This window comes from Peromyscus eremicus, chromosome 9, assembly GCF_949786415.1.
Source record: "Peromyscus eremicus chromosome 9, PerEre_H2_v1, whole genome shotgun sequence".
Classification (NCBI taxonomy): domain Eukaryota; kingdom Metazoa; phylum Chordata; class Mammalia; order Rodentia; family Cricetidae; genus Peromyscus; species Peromyscus eremicus.
In genome coordinates, this window is record NC_081425.1 from 75,564,575 (window position 1) to 75,587,951 (window position 23,377).

At 42.3% G+C, this 23,377-nt stretch overlaps 1 protein-coding gene across 4 annotated transcripts in view; it reads left to right on the top strand.

Annotated features, from left to right (window-relative positions):
• Positions 1-23,377, top strand: part of Ddhd1 (DDHD domain containing 1) — a 73,759-nt gene that overhangs the window by 47,347 nt on the left and 3,035 nt on the right. For 2 of the 4 annotated variants that reach the window (XM_059273761.1, XM_059273763.1), the window contains 8 exons: positions 1,102-1,208; positions 4,248-4,354; positions 8,929-9,191; positions 11,861-11,936; positions 16,159-16,308; positions 18,346-18,598; positions 19,484-19,675; positions 21,936-22,019. In XM_059273761.1, coding sequence (XP_059129744.1) covers positions 1,102-1,208; positions 4,248-4,354; positions 8,929-9,191; positions 11,861-11,936; positions 16,159-16,308; positions 18,346-18,598; positions 19,484-19,675; positions 21,936-22,019 — 1,232 coding nt within the window. The remainder of the gene's footprint in view (positions 1-1,101; positions 1,209-4,247; positions 4,355-8,928; positions 9,192-11,860; positions 11,937-16,158; positions 16,309-18,345; positions 18,599-19,483; positions 19,676-21,935; positions 22,020-23,377) is intronic. The other 2 variants (XM_059273762.1, XM_059273764.1) reach the window with 1 other exon arrangement.

The window sequence follows — 23,377 nt, forward strand, 5'->3', positions numbered from 1 at the left end:
GGTAGAACATTTACCTTACATATGCAAGGTATAGCTCAGTGGTAAAGCAATTGCCTCAAGTATTTGAAACCCTGAGTTCAATGTTTGTATGAAGAAATAAAAAGGTGTGGTATTTGGGATTTGCTTTAAACCATGAAGGGAAGGTGTACCTATTGAAGGGACAGCATGAGAGAATTTTTCACAGTGAACCTCTGAGTATCTTCATTATGTTGTGCTGATCAAAATCCTATCTGTAGTAGAATTCATGTAATTGGCAAAAAGAAAGCTGTAAGTTCATTGATACCTTAATTTTCAAAGTAAAAAAAATAAATAAAATTTGCATTATAAAGAGTTAAAGGGGGCAGAAAGATTGCAAGAGCCAGAGGACCAAGAAGTCTTCTGCAAGATAGTGTCTTCTAGCTATGACTGGGAAGCTACGACCATTAGACCTCAACAGTATGGCTGCCTGAACAAGACCTGAATAGTGGCACCACCAGTAGACATGCCAGCGTGGATGAGGAAACTCATGGTGGACCATTACTAGATGAAGAGCTACAGGCAATTAACTATTTCAGAGAGAGAAAAAAATTAGTAACCCCAGGATGAGCCCCCTCATTGGTTATCCGGTATCATGTGGTCAGACCTGAAATTATATATGTAAGCAAGACTGAACAGACTCAGCAGGTTGTATTTATATATTTATTCATTTGTGTGTATGTGTGTAACAATATAGTTCGAAGAAAAGAGACCATGAATTGAGGGAGTAGGAGAGGCGAGTACAGGGATATGAGAGGAGCTGGAGGGAAGGGGGGGGGAGGAAATGATGCAGTTATGTATTAATTAAAAATACAGTTGTTTAAAGGAGATGAAATGAGATGTGTGGAGATGAGCGAAAGCACGGATGTGTTCATTATGCTCTTACATCCCTGAAGAGCTGTGTCATTTAGAATGTAATGTAAGTGGGAGCGTCTGAAGTCCCGAGTGACAAGACAGGAAAGTAACTGAGGCAAAGCTGTGCTAGTGTAACCAGCGTAGTGTCAACCAAGGGACGCAGCTGGACAGAGCTGCCAGGAGATCCGGGAAGTCATTCTCAAGTGTGTCTTACGTTTATTTCTTTTTTAGGATGAGAGAGGCAGCAAGAAAAATAGAAGAGAGGCATTTTTCCAACCATGCAACACACGTTGAGTTTCTGCCTGTTGAATGGCGGTCAAAGCTTACTCTTGATGGAGGTATCGTTTGTTTTGAAATGGAATGATTTTAGCCAAAGACAAGCCTTTACTAGAGTAAATATACAGTTTTAGAAATATTTTTATTAAGAACAAAATCTTGGACATGTTTGATGGCATAATATGCCTTTAATCCCAACACTTATGGGTGGGAAGGATAAAGGCAGGTCGGTCTCTGTGAGTTCAAGCCTAGCCTGGTTGATATAGCAAGTTCCAGACCAGCTGAACACACATGGACAGACACACGACAGGAACAAAATCTTTTAGTTGTCTTAGAGTATATTCATTTTTTGTTCCAGATTATTCAAGAACATATTTGAGGGAAAAAAGCTGATTTTAAAATTAACAAGATTGACTTGTGTCTTTGGACTGTCATGTAGACTTCACAAATAGCATGTTTGTGTGTGTGTGTGTGTCCTTTGTGCATTGGAGGTAGAGGAAGGAGATCTGGGTCTGTGTGACAGTGACCGCCACCTTCATTACAGTGGTACACTGCCCCGGGTGCAGCCACAGAGTCTTCCGGGTCTGTGTTACTATCTCATAGTTAGCAATGTCAGCTAGAACATTGTACTCCAAAATTGTATGAGCATCAAAAATTGTAATGAACTTTTTAAGAAATAAGTATGTCTTAGTTAGGGTTTCTATTGCTGTGAAGAGACACCATGACCACAGCAACTCTTATATTATAAAGGAAAAACATTTAAGTGGGGTGGCTTACAGTTTCAGAGTTTTAATCCATTATCATCATGGTGGGACATGGCTGCATGCAGGCAGACATGGTGCTGGAGAAGTGGCAGAGTGTCCTACATCTTGACTTGCAGGCAACAGGAAGTGGTCTCCAACACTGGGCGGTATCTTGAGCATGTATGAGACCTCAAAGCCCAACCCCCGCCCCCAGTGACACAAGTCTCCAACAAGGCCACACTTCCTAATAGTGCCACTCTCTTTGGGGACCATTGTCTTCCAAACCACTACAAAGTAGCTAAATGCTAGTGACCAAAGGGAGATGTCTCAGCAGTAATGGTACATGTGTGAAGTTCCATGTACTAACACTGTAGGCTTTTCTGACTCACCCAGGTAAACTTCAGGAATGTACATTTACTAACCCCCTGAGCCTGTCATTCTGGCTAAGTTTACATTGTCATGATACTTGTTTACTTTTGAAACAGTCTCACCTTTGTAGCCCAGATGGCCTTGAAACTCACAATCTTCCTGCCTTAGCCTCCTGAGCCTTGGAGTCCTGGGCATCACCTACTGATGGTAGTTTTGAAGGTATTAAGATAACTGAAAGAAGCCGACCAGAAAGAGACTGTACTTCATGCTTCCATTCATATAACTGGACAAAGCAAAAGTACAGTCACAAAGAGCAAGCCAGTGACTGCCAGAACTTAAGGAAAGGGAGGAGGCTAAACGTTGAAGTCAGGACAGTTCTGTGTCCTGGTCACAACTGTCATTACATAACACTGTGCAAGTATTAACATTCACACTCAGCTTGACTCTGTATAAATTTCAAAGTAAAAGCATGCTATAGCAAGTATCAGTGTACTCATGGGTAGTGAAAGGATAAAAGGAAACCAATGATGTCCGTGGACTTACTGTCTTTGCAGCACAATAAGACATGAGAAAGGAATGATAGGAATAAATGTAAAGCACCAGTTCTGATTTACAGGTCCCATGCTGTCTGCTCAGAACGCACAAAACTATACAGAAAAGTCATTAGAACTGATCGGCTTATCAAGGTCATGACATAGAGGATTTATGTGTAAAAATAGTTGTTTTTCTGTAGACCAACAACAAACAGAAATAACATCAAAAAATGCAAGGCCCCAAGAAATAACTTAAATATACAACTATAAAAAATGTGTAACTTTAAATAACTGAAATATGTATATTTAGATTTTAAAGTATAAGAACTATTAAAATATAGGAAAACGTGAATACAAAGATGATTCTCTCAGATTAAGTGGTTGAATATTCTAGAGATGCTAACTCCCAAATTGATCTGTAGATTTTCACAGAACTTGATGAGCTGACTGTAAAATGATTGTAGAACAGAGGCCCAGACTAGCCAAGAACAGAGTCGAAGTCATGTCCTCCTAAGTTGCTGGCTCGATTTCACTTCCATAGTTGAAACACTTGAATGTTGGGACAAAGCTGGGCAGATAGACCAGTATGGCACGTGCCACACCATCTGTGCTAATGTGGAACCTGATCCATGGCAGAGCAGTATTGCAGCCCAGTGGTGGAAGGATTGTGCTTTGAATGTGCTTAGAAACTGGTTATGTGGGGGAAATGGTTAAAGTGGTGTCTGCTTTATACCAGTAGGACCAAAGGCTTACCACGAAGGCCAACACTTTAGAAAATATTTGGGAGAATCGTTCAGGGTAGAGAGAGAATCCTACTCTTTATCATGGTGCCTTTCAGTCTTTACTACATTGTACTAAATTACAGAATACTTGTGAATAAATAATCTGAGCCAATGTAGTGACTTGTCCTTGAGTGAAGTCATCAGGCTCCTGCCCTCCTGTGCTTTCACAGGACAGTGTCATTCTCTGTGCCTCTGTAAGCAATACAGATGCCTCTCTGCATCTCCAGTCGTTTTAGTAGGTAAGACTTTTTTCACAGTTACACCAGCTTTGTCCTGTGTACTGACACGCATCACTAATACGTTTGCCTTTGTGTTCATTTATGCTTTGACAGTGCATGCCCATAGAGTCATTGGTTCACAGAGGTAGATAAATACGAAGCATAGAAAAGTCTTATTTAGTGTTGGTTTGTTGTTAGCAGTGCCCGGGCATACCAAGTGGGCATAGTCAGGGCCAAGGTAAACAGCCAAAAAAATTGACAATGGCCTTCATCCTTCAACATTCCTTTTCTTTTTCTTGTCTTTTACTTTTTGGTTTTTGTTTTGTTTTTTAGATATTTTGCAAGAAGGAAAGGTCCCCACTAATGTTTAAAATTTAAATATTAAGTTACTTTAGGAAATGTAATTTTTCCCTGGAGCCCTCTCTAAGTTTGAGTTGGTTGTTTGTTTTCTTGTAGACACTGTTGATTCCATTACTCCTGACAAGGTGCGCGGCTTGAGGGACATGCTGAACAGTAGTGCTATGGACATAATGTACTATACCAGCCCGCTTTATAGGGACGAGGTGAGTATCATGAGCATCTTGTCGTGGTGGGTGTGCTTTATAGTGACATCCGCTTTTTAATAGTGAATTTGATCAGCTTCAGACCAGAGAGGCCTCGTAAGAACAACCACTTGGTGCTCCCTAAAAATATAGAGGAAGGCCAGACATGGTAGCACACACCTTAACCTTAGCACTCCAGAAGCAGAGCTACAAAGTGAGACCTATCTCAAAACAAGGAGAAAGGTACATGGTGGTTCACACCTGCAATCCCAGTACTTAGGAGACTAAGGCAGAAAGATTGCCATGAGTTCAAGACCAGTGTGAACTACAGAGTGAAGCCCTATCTCAAAAAAAAAAAAATAATAATAAAAATAACACTGTTCTATAATGTATAGAGACTGGGAATGAAGGTATCATTCTGAACACATAGTTTATAAAATGTGCTTATATATATGTATGTATATATACATGTATATGCAAGTGACCGTGTTTACATGCATAAATACATTTCCCAGCCATGTATACTAAAATAGCCAAAAAAACAAGGATCCCCTCATCACACTGAGCACCCCTCACACCCAGATGTTTGCAGTGCCTTGTTCCCATAGAGAAAATTACAATACCTCGTGAATATAGCTCGTTCTGAGGCCAAAACAATTTGTGACAGAAACTAAAGAAATGTTCAAAAGAATAACGGCAGGTCACAAGGGTAGGAGCTGGAGAACCGTTCTGGTTGGCTGAATCTGAAACTGTGTGGGAACCAGAGTGGTTCACCGTTACTACAGGAGTTATTAGTACTTTAAAGTGGGATATAATAGTGACTGCAATAAAGGATTGTAAACCATTTTTTTAAAATCTTTCATTTATATTATAATTTGAAAAATTAAGTGGGAAGCAGATAGGTCCCTTGCTTTTAGGAGAACGATAAAGCTGACAGGCGTTGGAAAGTCATTTTATAGCTGTCATGGCAGTATTGGGTATGAGGAGACTGGACATGAATCATCAGTGACTATTAAATTGAGGGCAATGTTTTGGTTAGGAGCAGGCTAATTGTCTGCATCCCCGCAGTCTCCTCACTGGTCCATAAAAGAGAAACCATAATTACACACAGGAGAAATCAGGCAGCATCTATCCTGGGTTTTCCCAAGGGATGGGTGGACATTGTGAGCCTTTGGATGTGATACCCAGTGGAGGATGCAGCATCCCTTGTGTGGCATCATAATATTGAGGAAATACCTGAGAAACACAAACAGGGAATGGAACTGGTGCTGTATTCCTTTAAATTGTCAATGTCATAAAAGACAGTAATTATAGGAAACATTCCTGATCACAGGAGGGGAAGAGATCTAGTAAATACTCTATCCCATTTTCTGCTGTCCTGTACTAGATGAGGAAGCTGCAGGAATGGATGACAGAGCTGAGTTGTGCTGGTAGATTAGATAAAATATATCCAAATAGTGCCATGTGGCCGAATAATTTTACCAGAAATATTCTAATATTAGAGAATGTACAATGAAGTATTAAGGGATAAAAGATGACAGCATGTATACTATATCCCTCAAGTAATTACCAAAACTTTGGGAAGGTGTGCATTTGCATATTTACAGAAGAGAATACCACAAATGTGATAAATGCTAACAAGAGGAGAATCTAACTAAAAGATAATGTATGGGCTTTTTAAATTATGTGTTGTGAGGAGGGGATGTGCATGTGACTGCAAATGCCTATGGAGTCCAGACCAGGGCATCGGCTCCCTTGGAGCTAGAGTTAACAGTTAGTGTGAGCCACCCTACATGGGTTCAGTTGAGAACTGAACTCGGGTCTCTGTAAGAGCAGTGTGCTTTCATAATCCCTGAGCCGGCTCCAGCCCAGACATTTGATTTTTTTTTTATTAATTTTACTTGGTAACATTTTGTATTTTCAACTAAAAAGTTCAAGAAACAAAATATTTAAGGGGAAAAACAGTTTTCTAAGTCCATCCCCTAGAGGTTGTGATTCAGTTGGTCTGAAATAGAGCTTCTGTTTATATTTTAAATTAACAGTTCTCCTAGGAGATACCATCAGGGAATTCTGGGTAGTGCTTTTTAAAGCATTATGAAGGACAAAAGGTGTACAGAGGAAGAGGTGGGCAGAGGTGTTCTTGTTTGCTTGCTTGTTTACAGAAGGACAGTCTGTAAATTAAAATCCCTCATACTGGGACCGGAGATGTGGCTCAGCAGTTAAGAGCACTTGTTGCTCTTACATTGGATCCTGGTTGGGTTCCCAGCACCACCCATATGGTGGTTCACAGTCATCTGACTCCAGCTGTAGAAATCCTAGCCCCCTCTTCTGACATCCTCCCGGCATGTGTGGTGCACAGACATGTATGCAGATAAGTCATTCATCAAAAATAATCAGAAAAATTATAACCCCCTCATATTACTCTTTAACATAGAATGTAAAATAATCAGTGACTAGGAGGAGTGTTTTTGTTTACTGTGGTGAAGACCTTTGTAGTAGCAAAGTTGCCTCAAAAGAATGGACACTCCCTTCAACATGGAAACAAGAGACAGGGTGGCTGCTAAGCCACAACCAGCCAGAGGTACCACAGAAGGCGCTCTCATCTCCACAGCAGTTAAGTTGATCTATTGACTCCAAGACTGAGCTTCTTAAGGGAAACACCCTAAGTTTGTTAATGGTCACAGAGGAGCCAGGGTTAGAGGGACAAGGCCGTGTGTCAGCTAGTCCTTCTCAATTCCCACTTTCTGAGGATTGTGTTTTTTTAAAAAAAAAAAACATGAAAATTGGGTCCTTTTTGCCAGTGTACTGAAGTACTTCTGTGTTTACCTAGTATAAACCTTAGAATCAAGACCTTTATAAGTAAATAATAATACAGAGCTGGGTCAGTGTCTCACTGCCCAAGCATACACAACGTCCTGGATTCAATCCCAGGCAAAACACACCCGTGCTCTTTCTCTGAAACTGCTGCATGGATTGGAAGGAAGGAAGGTTTTTAATCTTACGGATTGTTGATATTGTAAGAGCTCCCTCCAAAGAATTACAGCTCCCTTAATGAACAGCACACAGAGTGACATCGCATTGCACACTCCTTAGTCCTGGAGTTTCACCTACAGCCCAGGTCTTAAGGCTTTTATATTCATTTGTTCTTGAACTGGTAGTTCCTAAAATAGAGCTCTCAGGCCAGCAGCACCAGCATTTTCCAGGAACTTGTTACAAATGCAAATTCCCAGGCTCTCCAGAGCCTCTGAGTCAAGAACTCGGAGCCAGAGCCCAGTCTGTCCAAGTGATTCTGATACATGTGAGAATTGGAGACTCTTCCTCTCTCTGTCTCATTGCCAGAATATATTGCATCAGACATATTCCATAGTTTCAGTAGCTCAGATTAGCCTCAGTGTTTTATTGAATGCTTAGATGTCAACAGAGGATGCCAGGGCTTTGTGCATGTCATCACTGAGCCTCCCAATCAGAGAGTTCAAGAGTGAATGCCGGTGTATGCCATCAGGTGAAGAGTGTTCAGTAGCAGCTGATAGAGTTTGGTTGTCTCTTGATATAACATGATTTTAAAATAGAAGCTGTAAAAAAAAAAAAGTCTGTCAGAACAATGGCTGGCTTGTTAAGAATGAGATGGGGCTGGAGAGATGGCTCAGTGGCTAAGAGGACTGGCTGCTCTTCCAGAGGACCCTGGTTCAATTCCCAGCACCCACATGGCAGCTCATAGCTGCCTGTAACTCCAGTTCCAGAGGATTCAACACCCTCACACAGATATACATGCAGACAAAACACAAATGCACATGAAATAATAAAAATAATAAATTTTTGAAAAAGAAGTAATGAGATAAAATGAATAAAAACTGAAAATTCATAACCAAATAGAAGAAACAGTAAGAAGAGAGGACTGGGCTAAACTTCAGATCAGGATCCAAGACACGTTGGAAAGAGAAGCCGCCTTCTTGTGGATTTGGGGGAGGGATTATTCAGTAGCTTCACAAAGACGACGTACTGAGCTGCTTCACATCAGTGCTTTTATTAGTTAATCTCAATCACAGAAGTCATCTTTTATTTTTCTCTGTCACCAACATGATGAGATTTGAACTGTCAAGGTCTCTTGGTGATTCTTCCATACAGTAGCCTCTTACTACATTCTCTTAACTACATAATATATAGTTAATATATCTATTATAAATTTGTATTCTTTTTGTACTATGACTAAAACCCACACACTGTGAAAATTTAGAATTGACAAAATAGTGAGTTGCAATGAAGTAGGAGTTTCCAGGGGTCTTTGAAAATTTCGTTAGACTCTCAAAGGAAGTATATTTCTATCTATAGAACAGCTGGCTAGTGTAATTGACTGAAAACCTACAAAAGGATCCTCATGGGTAACATCTGCCTATGGTGTACTCTGTGCCAATGGTAGGGTGTGTAGCATATAGACATACCTCCATTTCTGTATCTTTTTAATGCACCTGAGTAAATTTAATAACCTGTTTATATTTCATCAGTCTTGTTTGTTTTTCTTCATAATACATTTAGAAATAAAGTTTATAGCACTCATTAAAAAATCTAATATGATTATATTTTCTTATTTCAAACAGCTAGTTAAAGGCCTTCAGCAAGAGCTGAATCGATTATATTCCCTTTTCTGTTCTCGGAATCCAGACTTTGAAGAAAAAGGGGGTAAAGTCTCAATAGTGTCCCATTCCTTGGGGTGTGTAATTACTTATGACATCATGATGGGCTGGAATCCAGTTCGGCTGTACGAGCAGCTGCTCCAGAAGGAGGAAGAGCTGCCTGATGAACGCTGGATGAGCTATGAAGAGCGACATCTTCTTGATGAACTCTATATAACAAAACGACGGTAAACAACCTCAAGTTTTGGAAGAGTTGGAAATGTCCTTACGGAATTGCTAGTGTTCTTAAAAGAAAGCCTTTGGTCTGGAGAGGTGGCTCCATGGTTAAGAACACAGGCTGCTCTTTCAGAGGACCAGAGTTCAGTTCCTAGCATGGACATCAGGCTGCTCACCATTCCTTGAACTCCATTTCCAGGAAATACATGCCCTTTTTTGTGCTCACACATACGCACACAGCAAACACCAGTGTAGTTATAATTAAAATTTTAAGTAAAAAAGAAAAAGCTTTATGCTTTGTTCAAGGTAAAGATTACTAGATAACATACCTAACCTAGCTTTCAGTTAGTCATTTTCACACTTTGATTACATGCATTTTTCCACAGAAGAGTTTCTTTGCTCATAGTTTGTTCAGGGTTTGCAGTACGTAATCATTTGTTTTGCTGGTGTATAGAGGTCGGTCTGCATCTTTATTACTATTATTCTGAAAATAGTATTAAAACTTTGTTATTCTTGGCAAATTATTTTACATGTTATTTTTACTAACAATTATATAGTATATAATTATAAACAGATTTAATGATTATATGACCATCTGGGACCTTTGCTACATCATTATCTTAATTTATATTTGCACTCTCCATCTTCTTTATCCTCTTACTGGTACAAGTTTATAATGAAAAACACTGATTCTGATAGTTTAGCATTTTATAAAGACAGCGGAGTCAATTGACAAAAATTTTTACTCAGAGAGTATTGGCTTTGTTTTACTTTTAGAGTAGTTGTCTCAGGACTTAACTTATTAGGTGCCGTAGACATAAATATTACAATAGCAAAATCATTATTAGTCTCAGAAGAAAATGGCATTTAGCCAGGTGTGGTGACCCACACCTTTAATCCCAGCACTCAAGAAGCAGAGGCAAGCCGGGCGGTGGTGGCGCACGCCTTTAATCCCAGCACTCGGGAGGCAGAGCCAGGTGGATCTCTGTGAGTTCGAGGCCAGCCTGGGCTACCAAGTGAGTTCCAGGAAAAGGCGCAAAGCTACACAGAGAAACCCTGTCTCGAAAAACCAAAAAAAAAAAAAAAAAAAAGAAGCAGAGGCAAGTGGATCTCTGAGTTTGAAGCTAGCCTGGTCTACAGAGCAAGTTCCAGGACATCCAGGGCTACACAGGGAAACCTTGTCTACACAAACACAAGAGGAAATGAGATGACAGCCCTCAGAATGGCGTTTTCAGATGTGCAGATCGAGTGAGACTTTTCAGTGGACCTGAATTTGATCCCCAGTGCCTTTATCAGACAGCACAACCACCCTCTCTGTGCAGGCACACGTCCATATCCATTCACACCACCACCTTCTCTGTGCAGACACATGTTCATATCCATTCACACCATCACCCTCTCTGTGCAGGCACACGTCCATATCCATTCACACCACCACCCTCTCTGTGCAGGCACATGTCCATATCCATTCACACCACCACCCTCTCTGTGCAGGCACATGTCCATATCCATTCACACCACCACCCTCTCTGTGCAGGCACACGTCCATATCCATTCACACCACCACCCTCTCTGTGCAGGCACATGTCCATATCCATTCACACGATCACCTTCTCTGTGCAGGCATGGTGTCATATCCATTCACATGACCACCTTCTCTCTGCAGGCATGGCGTCATATCCATTCACACCACCACCTTCTCTGTGCAGACACACATCCATATCCATTCACACCACCACCTTCTCTGTGCAGACACATGTCCATATCCATTCACACCACCACCCTCTCTGTGCAGGCACACGTCCATATCCATTCACGCGACCACCTTCTCTGTGCAGGCACGCGTCCATATCCATTCACACCACCACCTTCTCTGTGCAGGCACGTGTCCACATCCATTTACACCACCACCTTCTCTGTGCAGGCACGTATCCATATCCATTCACACATACACACACGTGATTAAAGATGAAATCTAAAAACATTTAAAAAATTTTTTTAAATGTACTCATGGTGGCACAGGCCTGTAATCCCAGCACTTGGGGAGTAGAATCAGGAGGATCAGGAGTTCAAAGTCAGCCCAAGCTACATGAGATTGTCTCAGAATAAGTAAGGAAATGCATATACATGTAATTAAGTCTGTCTTAGAAAGTGAGTTGTAGCTTTCTTGAGAAATGTATTAGCTGTGAGCACAACTGAAGAATGTAATAAAACACGTGACTCAGATGTCCTTAGCAGAGAAGGGTTGAACGTGGTTCCTCTTGTGGTGGGCAAATAATGGCTGTTTTAGAAATTAAAGTAGGTGAGGGCAATGCAATGAAAGACCTATAAAAATCATTACTAAATATAGAAAAGGGAAAAACATTGTTTTAAAAAAGATTGGACAAGAGAGTATAAAGTATAATTTAAAGCAACATAGGTAGATAGGGTAGGTAGGTAGAGAGAGAGAGAGAGATTGGTTGGTAGGTAGGTAGGTAGATAATTATGTATATACAGGTATCATAAGAAGTCCCTGTGCAGGCCTTACGCAGTACAGCAGGAACATTAATTAAACATTGTCACAGATGGGGATTAGTGCAAGGGCCGTCATTTGCTTCCTGACATAGTAAGCCTCTAATACAATGATGATTTGTAGTGAAACTATAAATGTATGTATGTGTGATCTCATACTGCCTCCTAGGCTGAGGGAAATAGAAGAACGTCTGCATGGATTGAAGGCGTCATCCGTAACACAAACACCTGCCTTAAAATTTAAGGTAAGGGAAGGGACCAGCTTCTCCTTGTCTCGGTACTTTTTGAACTCTGGAGTGCGGAGTCCTGGCACAAATGGAAGTTTAGCCGTGAGTGGTTATGTGCTGTGTGCCTGGACGCTCTGCTTCGAAGAGCAGCGTGGGCAAGGTGGTTCTCCAGCCCCAGACTGTAGTGGTGTGCAGAGCAGTCATGCACTGGCGAGGGGTGGCTGGCTTTCCGAGGATGAACACTTGTTCTTTACCTCAGTTTACATTTGGCCAAGTCAGAAGAGAAGAGGAAAGGGAGGAAAGGAAAAGTTGAGGCAGGTGTGTGAAATGTTGACTGTTTAGAACTAACAAAATGTGTCAGCAACAAGAAGGAAATAAAAGGAAATGGGCTGGCCTGAATTCAGGGAAGAAAGCTGGGCGCTTCCGTGTATGAAGTCTCCACAAAAGCCCAAGGCAAAGCTCCCAGGGTCAGTTTGACTGGAGTTGTCAGGACTTGGCAAGGGGCTGTGAGAGAAGGGGAACTGCCATCTGCTTGAGAGGGGCAGAGTGAAACTGGTTTTTAGACTAGTAAAACAGCGCTCTAGGAACACATAAGGCGTTAGAGACGTCGGCACCGACAGCACTGGGAAATGTTCTCCCCTGCAGTGCTGAGCCTCTAACATGACCTCTGCGTGCACAGTGCACCACATGGCTGCCCCTGGTGTTTCCCTTCTCACTCAGGAGCTTAGTGTGCAGCTTAAAGTGGGGGGTGACTCTATGGCTTACACAGTTCCTCTTTAACTGGTATTTATTTTTGTGAGCATGGGTGAATGCCTATATGAATATGTGAAAACCACATGTGTGCCTGGTGCCTGCAGAGGCCATAAGAGGGTGCCAGATCCCTGTAACTGGGCTCCCCCACACTGTGTTTCTTTGAACTTATACCATACGTTTAAAAACTACATTGTTGAGCAGGGCTCATAACTCAGTGGCAAAGAGCTTGGCCCACGCGCACAAGGCACTAGGTTCAGTCGCTAGCACTGTGCGGGCGGGGGATGGGAGGTGGAGGCATGGTCAAATGGTAAAGTTGAAACATGCATTTAAAGAATATGTTCTCTGGAGTTACCAATCTAGAATTTGAATACCAGCACTATTATATGTAATTAATGCTAATGTATAAATGTATCTGGTAGATAAAGAAAACTGGTTTTTACTAGAGAATTGGATAGGACACATTAAGTCTATTATGATCTTAGATTCAGTACCACGTGACTAGAACCTGCGCATATAATTGGGTTTCTTCTGACGCAAGTCATGCATAGGTTAATAAAGGCTCCTCATTGTTATTTGGAGGGAAACATAGAAGTTGAGAATTAAGAAGGCCATCTGAGAACAGGGTCAGAAGAAAACAAGTTTTTCCTGTGGATAACCAGCAGCTGGATTGACCTTGAGGATGCTGGCGTCTGTCCTGTTGCAGTTGACCACTGAGCTTCAAAACCAGGAAGAGAGCAGTGACAGTTGTCAGCTTGCAGTGTGGACAGTGAAGCTTTGATTTGGTCGTGACTTTTGTCCTATCTAGATAGTAATGTTAGCCAAGTCATGTGTCATTTCTGAACTCAGCTCTTGACTTGTCTCTAGATGAGGAAGCTAAACTAAGTATCTAAAGTTCCTTTTTGTCTTCGAAATTCTTTGATGGGGCTGGTGCGATGGCTCAGCAGGGAAGGGAGCTTGTCGTGCAAGTCTGGTGACATGAGTTCAATCCCTGCAACCCACAAAAGGCAGAAGGAGAGAATCAGCTTTACAGAATTGTCTCTGACCACCACATATGTGCCACAGTACACACATGCCCCCACATATACATCATACATGTACACACATGATATTTTAATGTTTTTTGATCATTTGACAGTCATAACAGACTGAGAGAACAGTACTTCCGCGTATGTCAGACTGTAGTCATCATAAACAAAACAACACAGAAGAAACGACTTAACAGATGTTTCTGGAGTGACTAGGCAATGCAGAAAGCATTGTGCATAGAATGTCATACCTCTCTCTTGTCACCTATTTTTTGTATATTGGGGGGCTGGTGCAAGTGTGTGGGGGCAGCTGGTGCATGCACTTGAATATGCAGGTGTGTGTGTAGGGGTGGGCCAGTGCATGCACTTGAATACACAGGTGGGGGTGTGTGCTGGGACATGCACTTGAATACACAGGTGGGGGTGTGTGCTGGGACATGCACTTGAATATGCAGGTGGGGGGGGGTGTGCTGGGGCATGCACTTGAATATACAGGTGTTTGTCCTGCATACACAGAGGTCGAGTACAATCTCGAATGTTTTCCTCTATCACTCTGCCTTACTGCCTTGGGATAGAATCTCAAACTGAACTAGAAGCTTTCCATTTTGACTAGTTTGCAGGGTTTCAGAACCTTCACAATCCTGGGGTGACAAGCATGCATAACCACACCCAGTTTCTTCATGTGAACGTGAGGGATTCGAACTTAGGTCGTCAAGCTAGAGAGTAAATGCTCTCTTGAGCCACACACACCCCCAAACCCTTGTTTTTGCTTTTTGAGACAGAACCTCTGATATCAAGTAACCCAGGCTAATTACCCTGTAGCCCAGGCTGGCCTCAGACTCCCAGTCCTGCTTCAGTCTCATGAGTACTGGGATTACAGACATGAGTCACATGTGTGGCTTTATTTTCTCTTTCAGACCTCCTCTTCCCACTTTGTATAAGAACTAGTTCATACCAGCTGTGCCTTGTTACTTACAGCTTTTCCTTGGACTGGGCAGCTTGGTGGCATGTGTGAGGACTCTAGGCTCAGAAACACAAAGGCCCTATTTCAGAATATTCATTCAAAATAAATATTCGTGCATATTTTTTCACTCTGAAAATAAAAGTCATTCTGTGATCTTTTTGGAAAGAGTTACAGGTGTATAAAATTGGAGGTCAAGACCCTGTCACAATATTGTTAGGGTGACAGATGATGGCTATTATGAACAGAATCTCACTTACGTGAACCATTTATTCTGGTTCTTTCTTTCACTCTCCCTTCTAGAGTTCCCTCTTCCTCCTGCTGACTAAATGTAGTCAGTGTTCTAAGCACATCCTAGGCAAGCTGTCCATGTTCTAAGCACATCCTAGGCAAGCTCGTTGACTTTCTTAGCCTCACATGCTCTGACTACAATGATGGTGGTGTGGATATAGATGTGAATGGCAGAAGATACAATTCTGTATCCCCTGCTCTGACTTTTCACCCACATATTGCAGAGGTCTCAAACTTAACTGTGAACAAACATAAGATCTGGGGACAGTTTCCTCTGACAATGAAATTATATTGTTGTCTCTGGCCCATTCTTTATCGTCTCCGATCAAGCTTGTGACCCCACTCTGTCCTTGAATGTTCCCATTATGAATGACAGCTGGGCCTACCCAACTTGAGATTATCTCTTGCCTCATTTCTTTCAAGAGATTTTTTTTCCCCAGAAATCAATAGTATCTCAATTTTCTGGTGTATCCATACACATTACTACTAGCTTATGCTTCCCAGAGTATGGATTAAGTGCTGTTCTTCACTGCCTAAGATATAAATTAATCCCATCTTCCTTAGAGATCTGACAAGAAGACTCATGCACATGCGCACGTAGTTTTTCAGTCTTACCTGTGTCTTTTCTCAAAAATGCTCCAGTACCTTCCTCTCTCTGCTTTAGTCCATATGAGTATCAGTCTCGTCTGTCATTCTCCTAGCCCTGAAACCCCAGTCTCAACCGTAGAAACCCTTACTCTCTTGTACTGGTCACGGCTCACCCACCCTCTGTAAAGCCCTCAGAGTTGGAGGCTCCATTCTCGTATGACATTCCTTCCACTGTGCCTCCCACACGCCACTGTCAGCTCGGGAACAGTGGCTCTCCCATGCTGGTCCCGACCATCACAGCATCTCGTCTAGCAGTGTGGTCACGTGTCCTAGCTCAGTACGCCCTGACTAGTGAATGCTAGACACAATGACTGCTTCTCCTCACCTCCCTCCTTTTCTCAGTTTCAACTTGTCAGATTTTAAAATACTGAAAACCCTCCTGGAAGTAAATTGTTACAAAATCATTAATGACTAGTATGTAATTAACAAGTAATGTAGACAAAGCTGATACTTAGAGGGAATTTTATTGTTTGTATTTTATTATGTAACGTGTTATCCCCAGATTCTGTTAAAAATAACACTTCATCATTTTTTAAATTTAGGATGGCTCTTTTCATTTTAGGTTGAGAATTTCTTCTGTATGGGATCCCCACTAGCAGTTTTTTTGGCATTGCGTGGCATCCGGCCAGGAAATACTGGAAGTCAAGACCACATTTTACCTAGAGAGATTTGTAATCGCTTACTAAATATTTTTCATCCTACAGACCCAGTGGTGAGTTTTATTGTGAGCTTCCTAGATCTGAACTGTTGCTCTGTGAGAAACCTTGTAAGGGGCCATGAACTAACAAGAGAATTCATTTTCTAACTCATTGGAAAAGTTATGTTTTTAACACCGTGTGTTGGTTCATTCAGAGTTGATGAAATAAAATATTAGAGAGGATCTTCTCTTGTAACACCTTACCAGGAACTGGAGAGATAGCTCAGTTGTTAAGAGCACTTGCTGCTCTTGCACAGGACCTGGGTTTGGTTCCCAGACCCACCCACATCAGGTGACTCACTACCTTCTGTAAATCCAACTTCAGGGGAGCCCTCTTCTGGCCTCCATGGGCACTGCACACCCTTGGTGCACATACACATAAATCAATCTTTTTAAAAAAGTTATAAAAATAATGCCCCTGGACAGCAGTACAAGAGACAAGCATCTATTAATTTCAAATCCTAGCCAGTAATAATGCCAATGGCCTAGGAACAGAAATCTTAAGTCCTGATTAAAAGGCTGGCAAGAGAACTCAGGTAGAGGTGCTTGTCGCCATGCCTGACAGCCTGAGAGTACTCCCTGGAACCACGTGATGGAAGAGAAAAGCACCTCCCACAGTTGTCCTGTATGTCTTGGTGTACAGACACAGAAATAAATCAGGAAATACAGAAACCCTGCTTTATGTGCCGTTTACTAAAATGTCCTGTGTAATTGAGATGAACCTAACAGATCCTCTTGAAAACATGAAAGGTAAAGCCATGCATTTAATTGAGTCAAAGTATAAAATACTCATTTTTTTCAATTTTCTACTATATTTGCTTTTTTAAATGTTTTTAAATGTAAACAGTCTAAGATCTTACATCTAGTCGTAAATAGTGAGAGCCAAGAAGAGGTTTTTAGACAAGACAAATACTTTAGGCTGGAGTGTAGCTCAGTTTACTTAGTTTACTGGAGGAACCTGGTCTGATTCTCCCCCACACAGTGGAGTCTTCTTACATCTTGTTAGGGATAATGGTCAGTATAATGCACACACAGTAAAACTATTTTAAATAATTATCTGAAATTGGCTTTTATTATACTTGTGTGAAGTCTTTTGAAAGGTCATTAGCTACTACCAAACAAACACTGACTGACAGACTCTGTGAATTTTAGAAAGTCCTGTGTGTTTAAGCTATCAACTGCCATGTTAAGAGAAAGCTCCAACTGAAACGGAAGAGTGAAAGTAATCTTTTTCCAGGAGGACAGCCTCAGTCTGTCAGAGGCTCAGATCCAGAGTACAGAGCCGCAGTCCCTCAGAGACCAGCATGTCTGTATGTTCAGGTGTCTTTCTGCACACGTGAATTCTGTCGTCTTTTTACATCTCAAATTTGGCTTTTATGTATTGGGTTCTGGGATTTGAACCCATGCTTCCCATGTCCTAAGCATGCATCTTGCCACCAAGTTGCACTGCTTTTCTTTAATGCTTCGTGTGGACCTTTGCTAGGCCAAGGTCCTCCTATAAGACGACTCTGAGATTCTGTGACCTAATGGCAAACCGTGACGGTGAGACTGTGCTGAGGGCCTCTGACGCTGCACCTACAACTGATGACTGGCTCGTTGCTGTAGGCAGCAGCCTTTCGTTGGCCTTCAAGTTAGGCTCTTATTGGAGTCATGTGTTTGAAATCAGGTGTAATAAACGATCTAAATATTAGAGATCGACCTTATTTGCTACGTTTTGGGCTATCATCGACCACTTCAGCTTTGTGAGTCTGACATAAATCTTGTTAGACTATATCAGAATGTGGTAAAATTTAGTCTTTTTCGCTGAAAATGAATTAATAGACACCATTAATCAAAACTAACTCCAGTTTTTTTTTTATAATCTCATCATTAAGAATATGTAATTAGACAGGCACATATATTAACAGTGAAAAATATAGAAGCATAGTTAAGCCATTTTTAAAATTCCTGCTCTAAGATTCACTTACTCAGCCGAGCTTTGGGAATAAACATTTTACTAAAATCCAGCCATGTGTATTAACATTGTATTTCTATGCATTTTTAACTATCTAGGCCTACAGATTAGAGCCATTGATTCTGAAACACTACAGCAACATCTCGCCGGTCCAGATCCACTGGTACAACACTTCAAATCCTCTACCTTATGAGCATATGAAGCCAAACTTTCTCAACCCAGCAAAAGAACCTACCTCAGTTTCGGAGAGTGAAAGCATGGCAAATATCCCGAGCCCCGTGACCTCCCCAGTCTTATCGCGGCGCCACTATGGAGAGTCCATAACTAACATTGGCAAAGCCAGCATACTGGGTAATCGCTCTCATTTCTAACTGTGAATGGAAGCACTTGAGTTGGGGGGAGTTGGAAATAGGCTGATAGAAAACTTCAGCTGTCCGTCTCCTGGAATTAGCTTCCCTGCTGACTGAGCAGAAGCTCTGACGTCCTACACTTACAATGGAGAAGAACAAGAAGCAGCATTCTGTCACTCACTGTAGTCTTGGCCCCGTGACTTGCGGAGGGACCTAAGAAATGCTCCACTCACTCTTCTGCATTCTGGGAGAACCTCCCCATCAGGACTCTGGCGTCTTCTGAAAGTCAAGTCCTTTAGTGCTTTTGCTTCCTAGGGCAACGACTGTCTCATCTCTCTTTGAGTAACTCCTGGTGCCAGCACAGAAATTGGGTATTTCAGTGGCATTCCACTGAGTTTGGCCTTTATTTCTGGCTTAGTGTCCTTGATCCAAATGCCACAAGAGGGCACTGTAAGTAGGCCTTACCTGCCAGACTTGCTTGGGTGTGACTTCCTGCCCAGAGGTTATGGAAGGCTTTTTATAGCATAAATTTATTAGTAAGAAGTATGTCTACTAATAGCAGGTATATGCCCCGTGTCAACAGCATGAGTTTTTGTTAGACATTTTAATTTTGCCAAGTACTTCCATAATAATGAACATTTGAATACAATACCATCTTGGTTGTATATTCATGTATCTGTATCCCTAGAATTTATACAACTTTATTCTTTTAAACATCGTTCTTACTTAGAAACCTACATAGAAATTGGAATTTTTTTAGGTCCCCACCCTGGAAGAAAATGAGTGGGCTTGGCCCGTCTGCCAGTTGGCTGTAATTATGGGTGGCGCTCTTGAGTGTGCTGTGAGATGAGTCAGCAGAGTGACCACCCTATTTTGTGACTTACAGGGGCTGCTAGCATTGGAAAGGGGCTTGGAGGAATGTTGTTCTCGAGATTTGGACGTTCTTCGACATCACAGCCATCTGAGACATCTAAAGACACAGTGGAAGACGAGAAGAAGCCTGTTTCTTCACCCTCAACCACCACCGTGGCAACCCAGACCCTGCCGCACAGCAGCTCGGGCTTCCTGGACTCTGCATGTCAGTTCCTACAGTTCTCCTTGAGCTTACTTACCTCTGTAGCTTCTAGAGGGACGGGAGGCCGGGAATACTGGAGGTCCCCGCTCAGGTCTGTAGAGAGAAGTTACCAGATCATTTTAGCCAGGGCTCTGTAGCACAAGGGTCTAAATTATCAAGCACAAGACAGTCTGTGGGGTGAGCGCCTCTAGCTTTTACAAAGTACATTTTTAGTACAATCACCAAGGTTTAAATTTCACATTATCACTGATAGACGTGTCCTGTGTCTGGCCTTAAGAGTTCTGAAACACTGCTCTGTCCTGCAGCCAAGCACACACACATCCAGCTCTGTGAGACCTCCAAAACTGAGGAATTTTATTGTGTCCCACTGGGTGTCTTCTATTCCTGCCCAGTTACCTAGTGTACAGTAGGGATTTCTATGAGGGTACATGTCGCTGTAAATGGAACTTTATCTTTTTCCAGTGGACTTCAAATTTTTTTAATCTTACATAGCTGTGAATCACTAGTCCATCAGTGAACATTACTTTGAAGTGTCCAGTAATAGCACTAAGACCTTGGGTATTCCCGTTGGTGATATGGACAGCAAGTTCTGAGGCAGCTGCTCCCTTTCTGAAGCTAGCAGGAGGGCTTGGCCTGCTCCAGTCATGTGACGGCCTCATTACAGTTCCTGGTAGCATTGTGTTCCTGCTGTGTCTGCCACCCTGAGTTTTGAAGGGACCAGCAACCAGAACAAGTCAAGGTGGCCTCCCAGAGGCTGCATGGTTCCTCCACACTCAACCTCCTCCGGAGTGGATGAGCAGTAGGGCTGAGCATTTCTAACTGGGCCAACAGCATTTTTCTTCCTTTTGAGTGCTAAAATTTATATTTGTGAGTCATGGGGACCATGTGTAAACAGTTCTTTTTAGACTTTGGTATCTGTATAAAACTCATTTTCCTCTGAATTCTTACGCTATGATCCAGTCATTTGTACCTAGAAACATGACTGTGAGTGTATAAACTTTAGTGACATGCAGTTCTGCATAATCTTGCGGCTGCACAGCAGAGACACTGATGAACAATAGGGCCCATCCTGGGGCCAGACTCCCACGATGACAGTGGAGACCCTCAGAAAAAGGAGTGAACACATACTGAGTCCGAGCAAAGAAAATGTTTTCATTTTGGTTCTTACTACCGCACGTGTCTCAAATGGTAGTAGAGAAGCAGTCCTTCCTACTGTTGAGCAGTCCATAGGTGCTCAGCTGGACAGCCTCGTCCCACATATTCCCTGAGACCTAGGCCCTAGTGTGTGCTCTGCATGCAGCCTACAGTCTGCGGAGCTGCACCCCAGCCATGGTGTGTCTTGCTTGCATGTAAATGCTTTACCAGTCTTCATGTTAAACTCCACCCTTAGGCTCGACTGTCAGAGATAATCATGAGTCTCTAGAGTCATCTCTGAGTAGAGAAGGACTGTTAAACTCAGACCTGTGACAATACGATTCTGTCTTAAGTCCCTCAGGATCTGTCTCAGTAAGTCTTTGACTTGCCTCAGTCTATCACTCTGTGTTACCCTGACTTTTATGCTGTAATTGCTGTCTTGCAATCCTGAAACTTCTCTTCTTCCTTCAATCTTTCTGGAATTTGGCTGTGGTGATTAGGTGACTGAGCTTCCTCCCTCCCTCGCTCCTCCTCACACTGATTGCCTCAGCTCCTCAGGATAACCTCTCTTCTGACGCCACTGTCTCTGAGTCTCGTTATCTGAGGGTAAGGAGGACACAGACTGAACTCCTGACCAAGTGTTCTCTTGGAAGAGTAAGTGTTGTCTCTCGGCCTGCGTTGTCTTCATCGAGGTGACACATCTCATGTGGCTCGCCGTCATTTCTTCCGAAAAGACCAGCTTGTTGTAGAGCATTTTATGCTTTCATTTCTCGTGCCCCTGTGTTTGTAACATGTTGTGAAAGGAAAGGATCTGTTTCCTTCAGGGGTTTTTTGTTTGTTTTGTTTTTGTTTTTGTTTTGTTGCCCTCTAGGTAGCTTGAATTAGTGCTAAGTTTGAGGAGTCTCGAGCTCTCAACAGATTCTGACACTACACTTGAGAACTGAATCGTGCTTACATTTTCCATGAAGGAGCTCTTCACAGAAACCTAGGGGCGTGCTTCTTTGTGTGTGTGCTAGGCTTACTCAGCTTATTTGGAAGGTTGCACTAACGTTTTGGCCATTGCAACAGTGAAGGCCGTTTTGAACCCTCAGCCTTGACTTTACAGCATCTTGTTTGTTTTTTTTCACAGATTTCAGACTTCAAGAATCGTTCTTTTATCTCCCACAACTTCTTTTCCCGGAAAATGTAATGCAGAGTAAAGATGCTAGCCTCGGTATGGTATATGTCAGGGGTGGTGCTCGGCACACTGTGAGAATGGTCTACTTAGAGAGGCTCAGTGAGAACTGGGCTAGCCTCTGGAAGAGCAGCCTCAATGCTACCACTGCAGACTATATGTGTATTTTCTCATCTTCAATGGTAGAGTTCATGACCACTTCAGATGCTAAAAAATACAGCACCCCTACAAAAGAGGGGCTTTAGGGGCAGGAGAAAGGCATTAGGCCCCTGTCTGTCTTCCTCATTGTCCTCGAGACCTCGGACATTTCGCTCTTCTTTCCTGTCTCTACTTAGATGTAAGGTTTCCTGTACAAAGAACTGCATCTCTCCTGCTTGTTCTGACGTCTGACGTTAGCGTTGGGTTGTGGGTCTGCCACAGCTAACAATCATTCCAACACAAACACAGAACATTCTCCACCTGGGTGGATCCGTTTATAAACAGATACTGATGCAGAGGTGTTCTCAGCCTTCCTGTCCAGCACACTCCGAATCTATCACTGAGGACTTATCTAACAACTTAAAATTCCTTTACTGACTGATTTCTCATTCTTTCTTCTAGAGTTTCCCTCTCTTTCCTGTTTTTCTTACTAATAGTGAATTTTATCTTTGATGTTAAAAACGTGTTCAGGATTTTCTTTGGTTATTTTAGCCACCTTTAATTTTTCGTACATCTTTTTCAATTATCAAAAACCATACTACTTGGTATATTTCCCAAACAGTGTTTGAGTATAACAAGCTGGGTCCTTTTTTTTTTGCCTCCAGAGCAGGAGTTTATATTGACCTAACTCAGTAAATTGCCTTCAAGAAGTTACTTTACATAAGAATTCCAGTTATATAGACAAACATTTCCTAAAAAAAATAACATAATTGGGCTGGAGAAATAGCTCAGTCAGGAAAATCCTTGTAAGAGAACCTGAGTTCAAGCCTCAGAACCCACTCTTTACAAGCTGGGCACGGTGATACGTGCTTTTACTGCAGTTCTAAGGGTGCGGAGATGGCTGAATCCCTGGGCCCCTCTCCTGCCAGCCTGGCCTCGTTAACACGCTCCGAGCCAATGAGAGGTACTGTGTGAAGAACCACACAGAAAAGGACAGCACTTGAGTGACTCCCAATGCTGTCATTCAGCCTGGGTGCACACATGCGCCTGTTTTCAGCCACAGATGTGCTCTGTTTCTCTCCACCTGCCCAGGAACAAGGTCTGTCTGTCTGTCTGTCTGTTTTTTAACAGAGTTTGCATTTAGGTATTTGAAGCATAGAAAAAGAAGATCCCAGACAGCTAGAGGAACTAGGAGCATCCATCACCTGTATTGTCCTAACAAGTCTTGGTATGATCATACCGAGACAGCGGTCCATCTG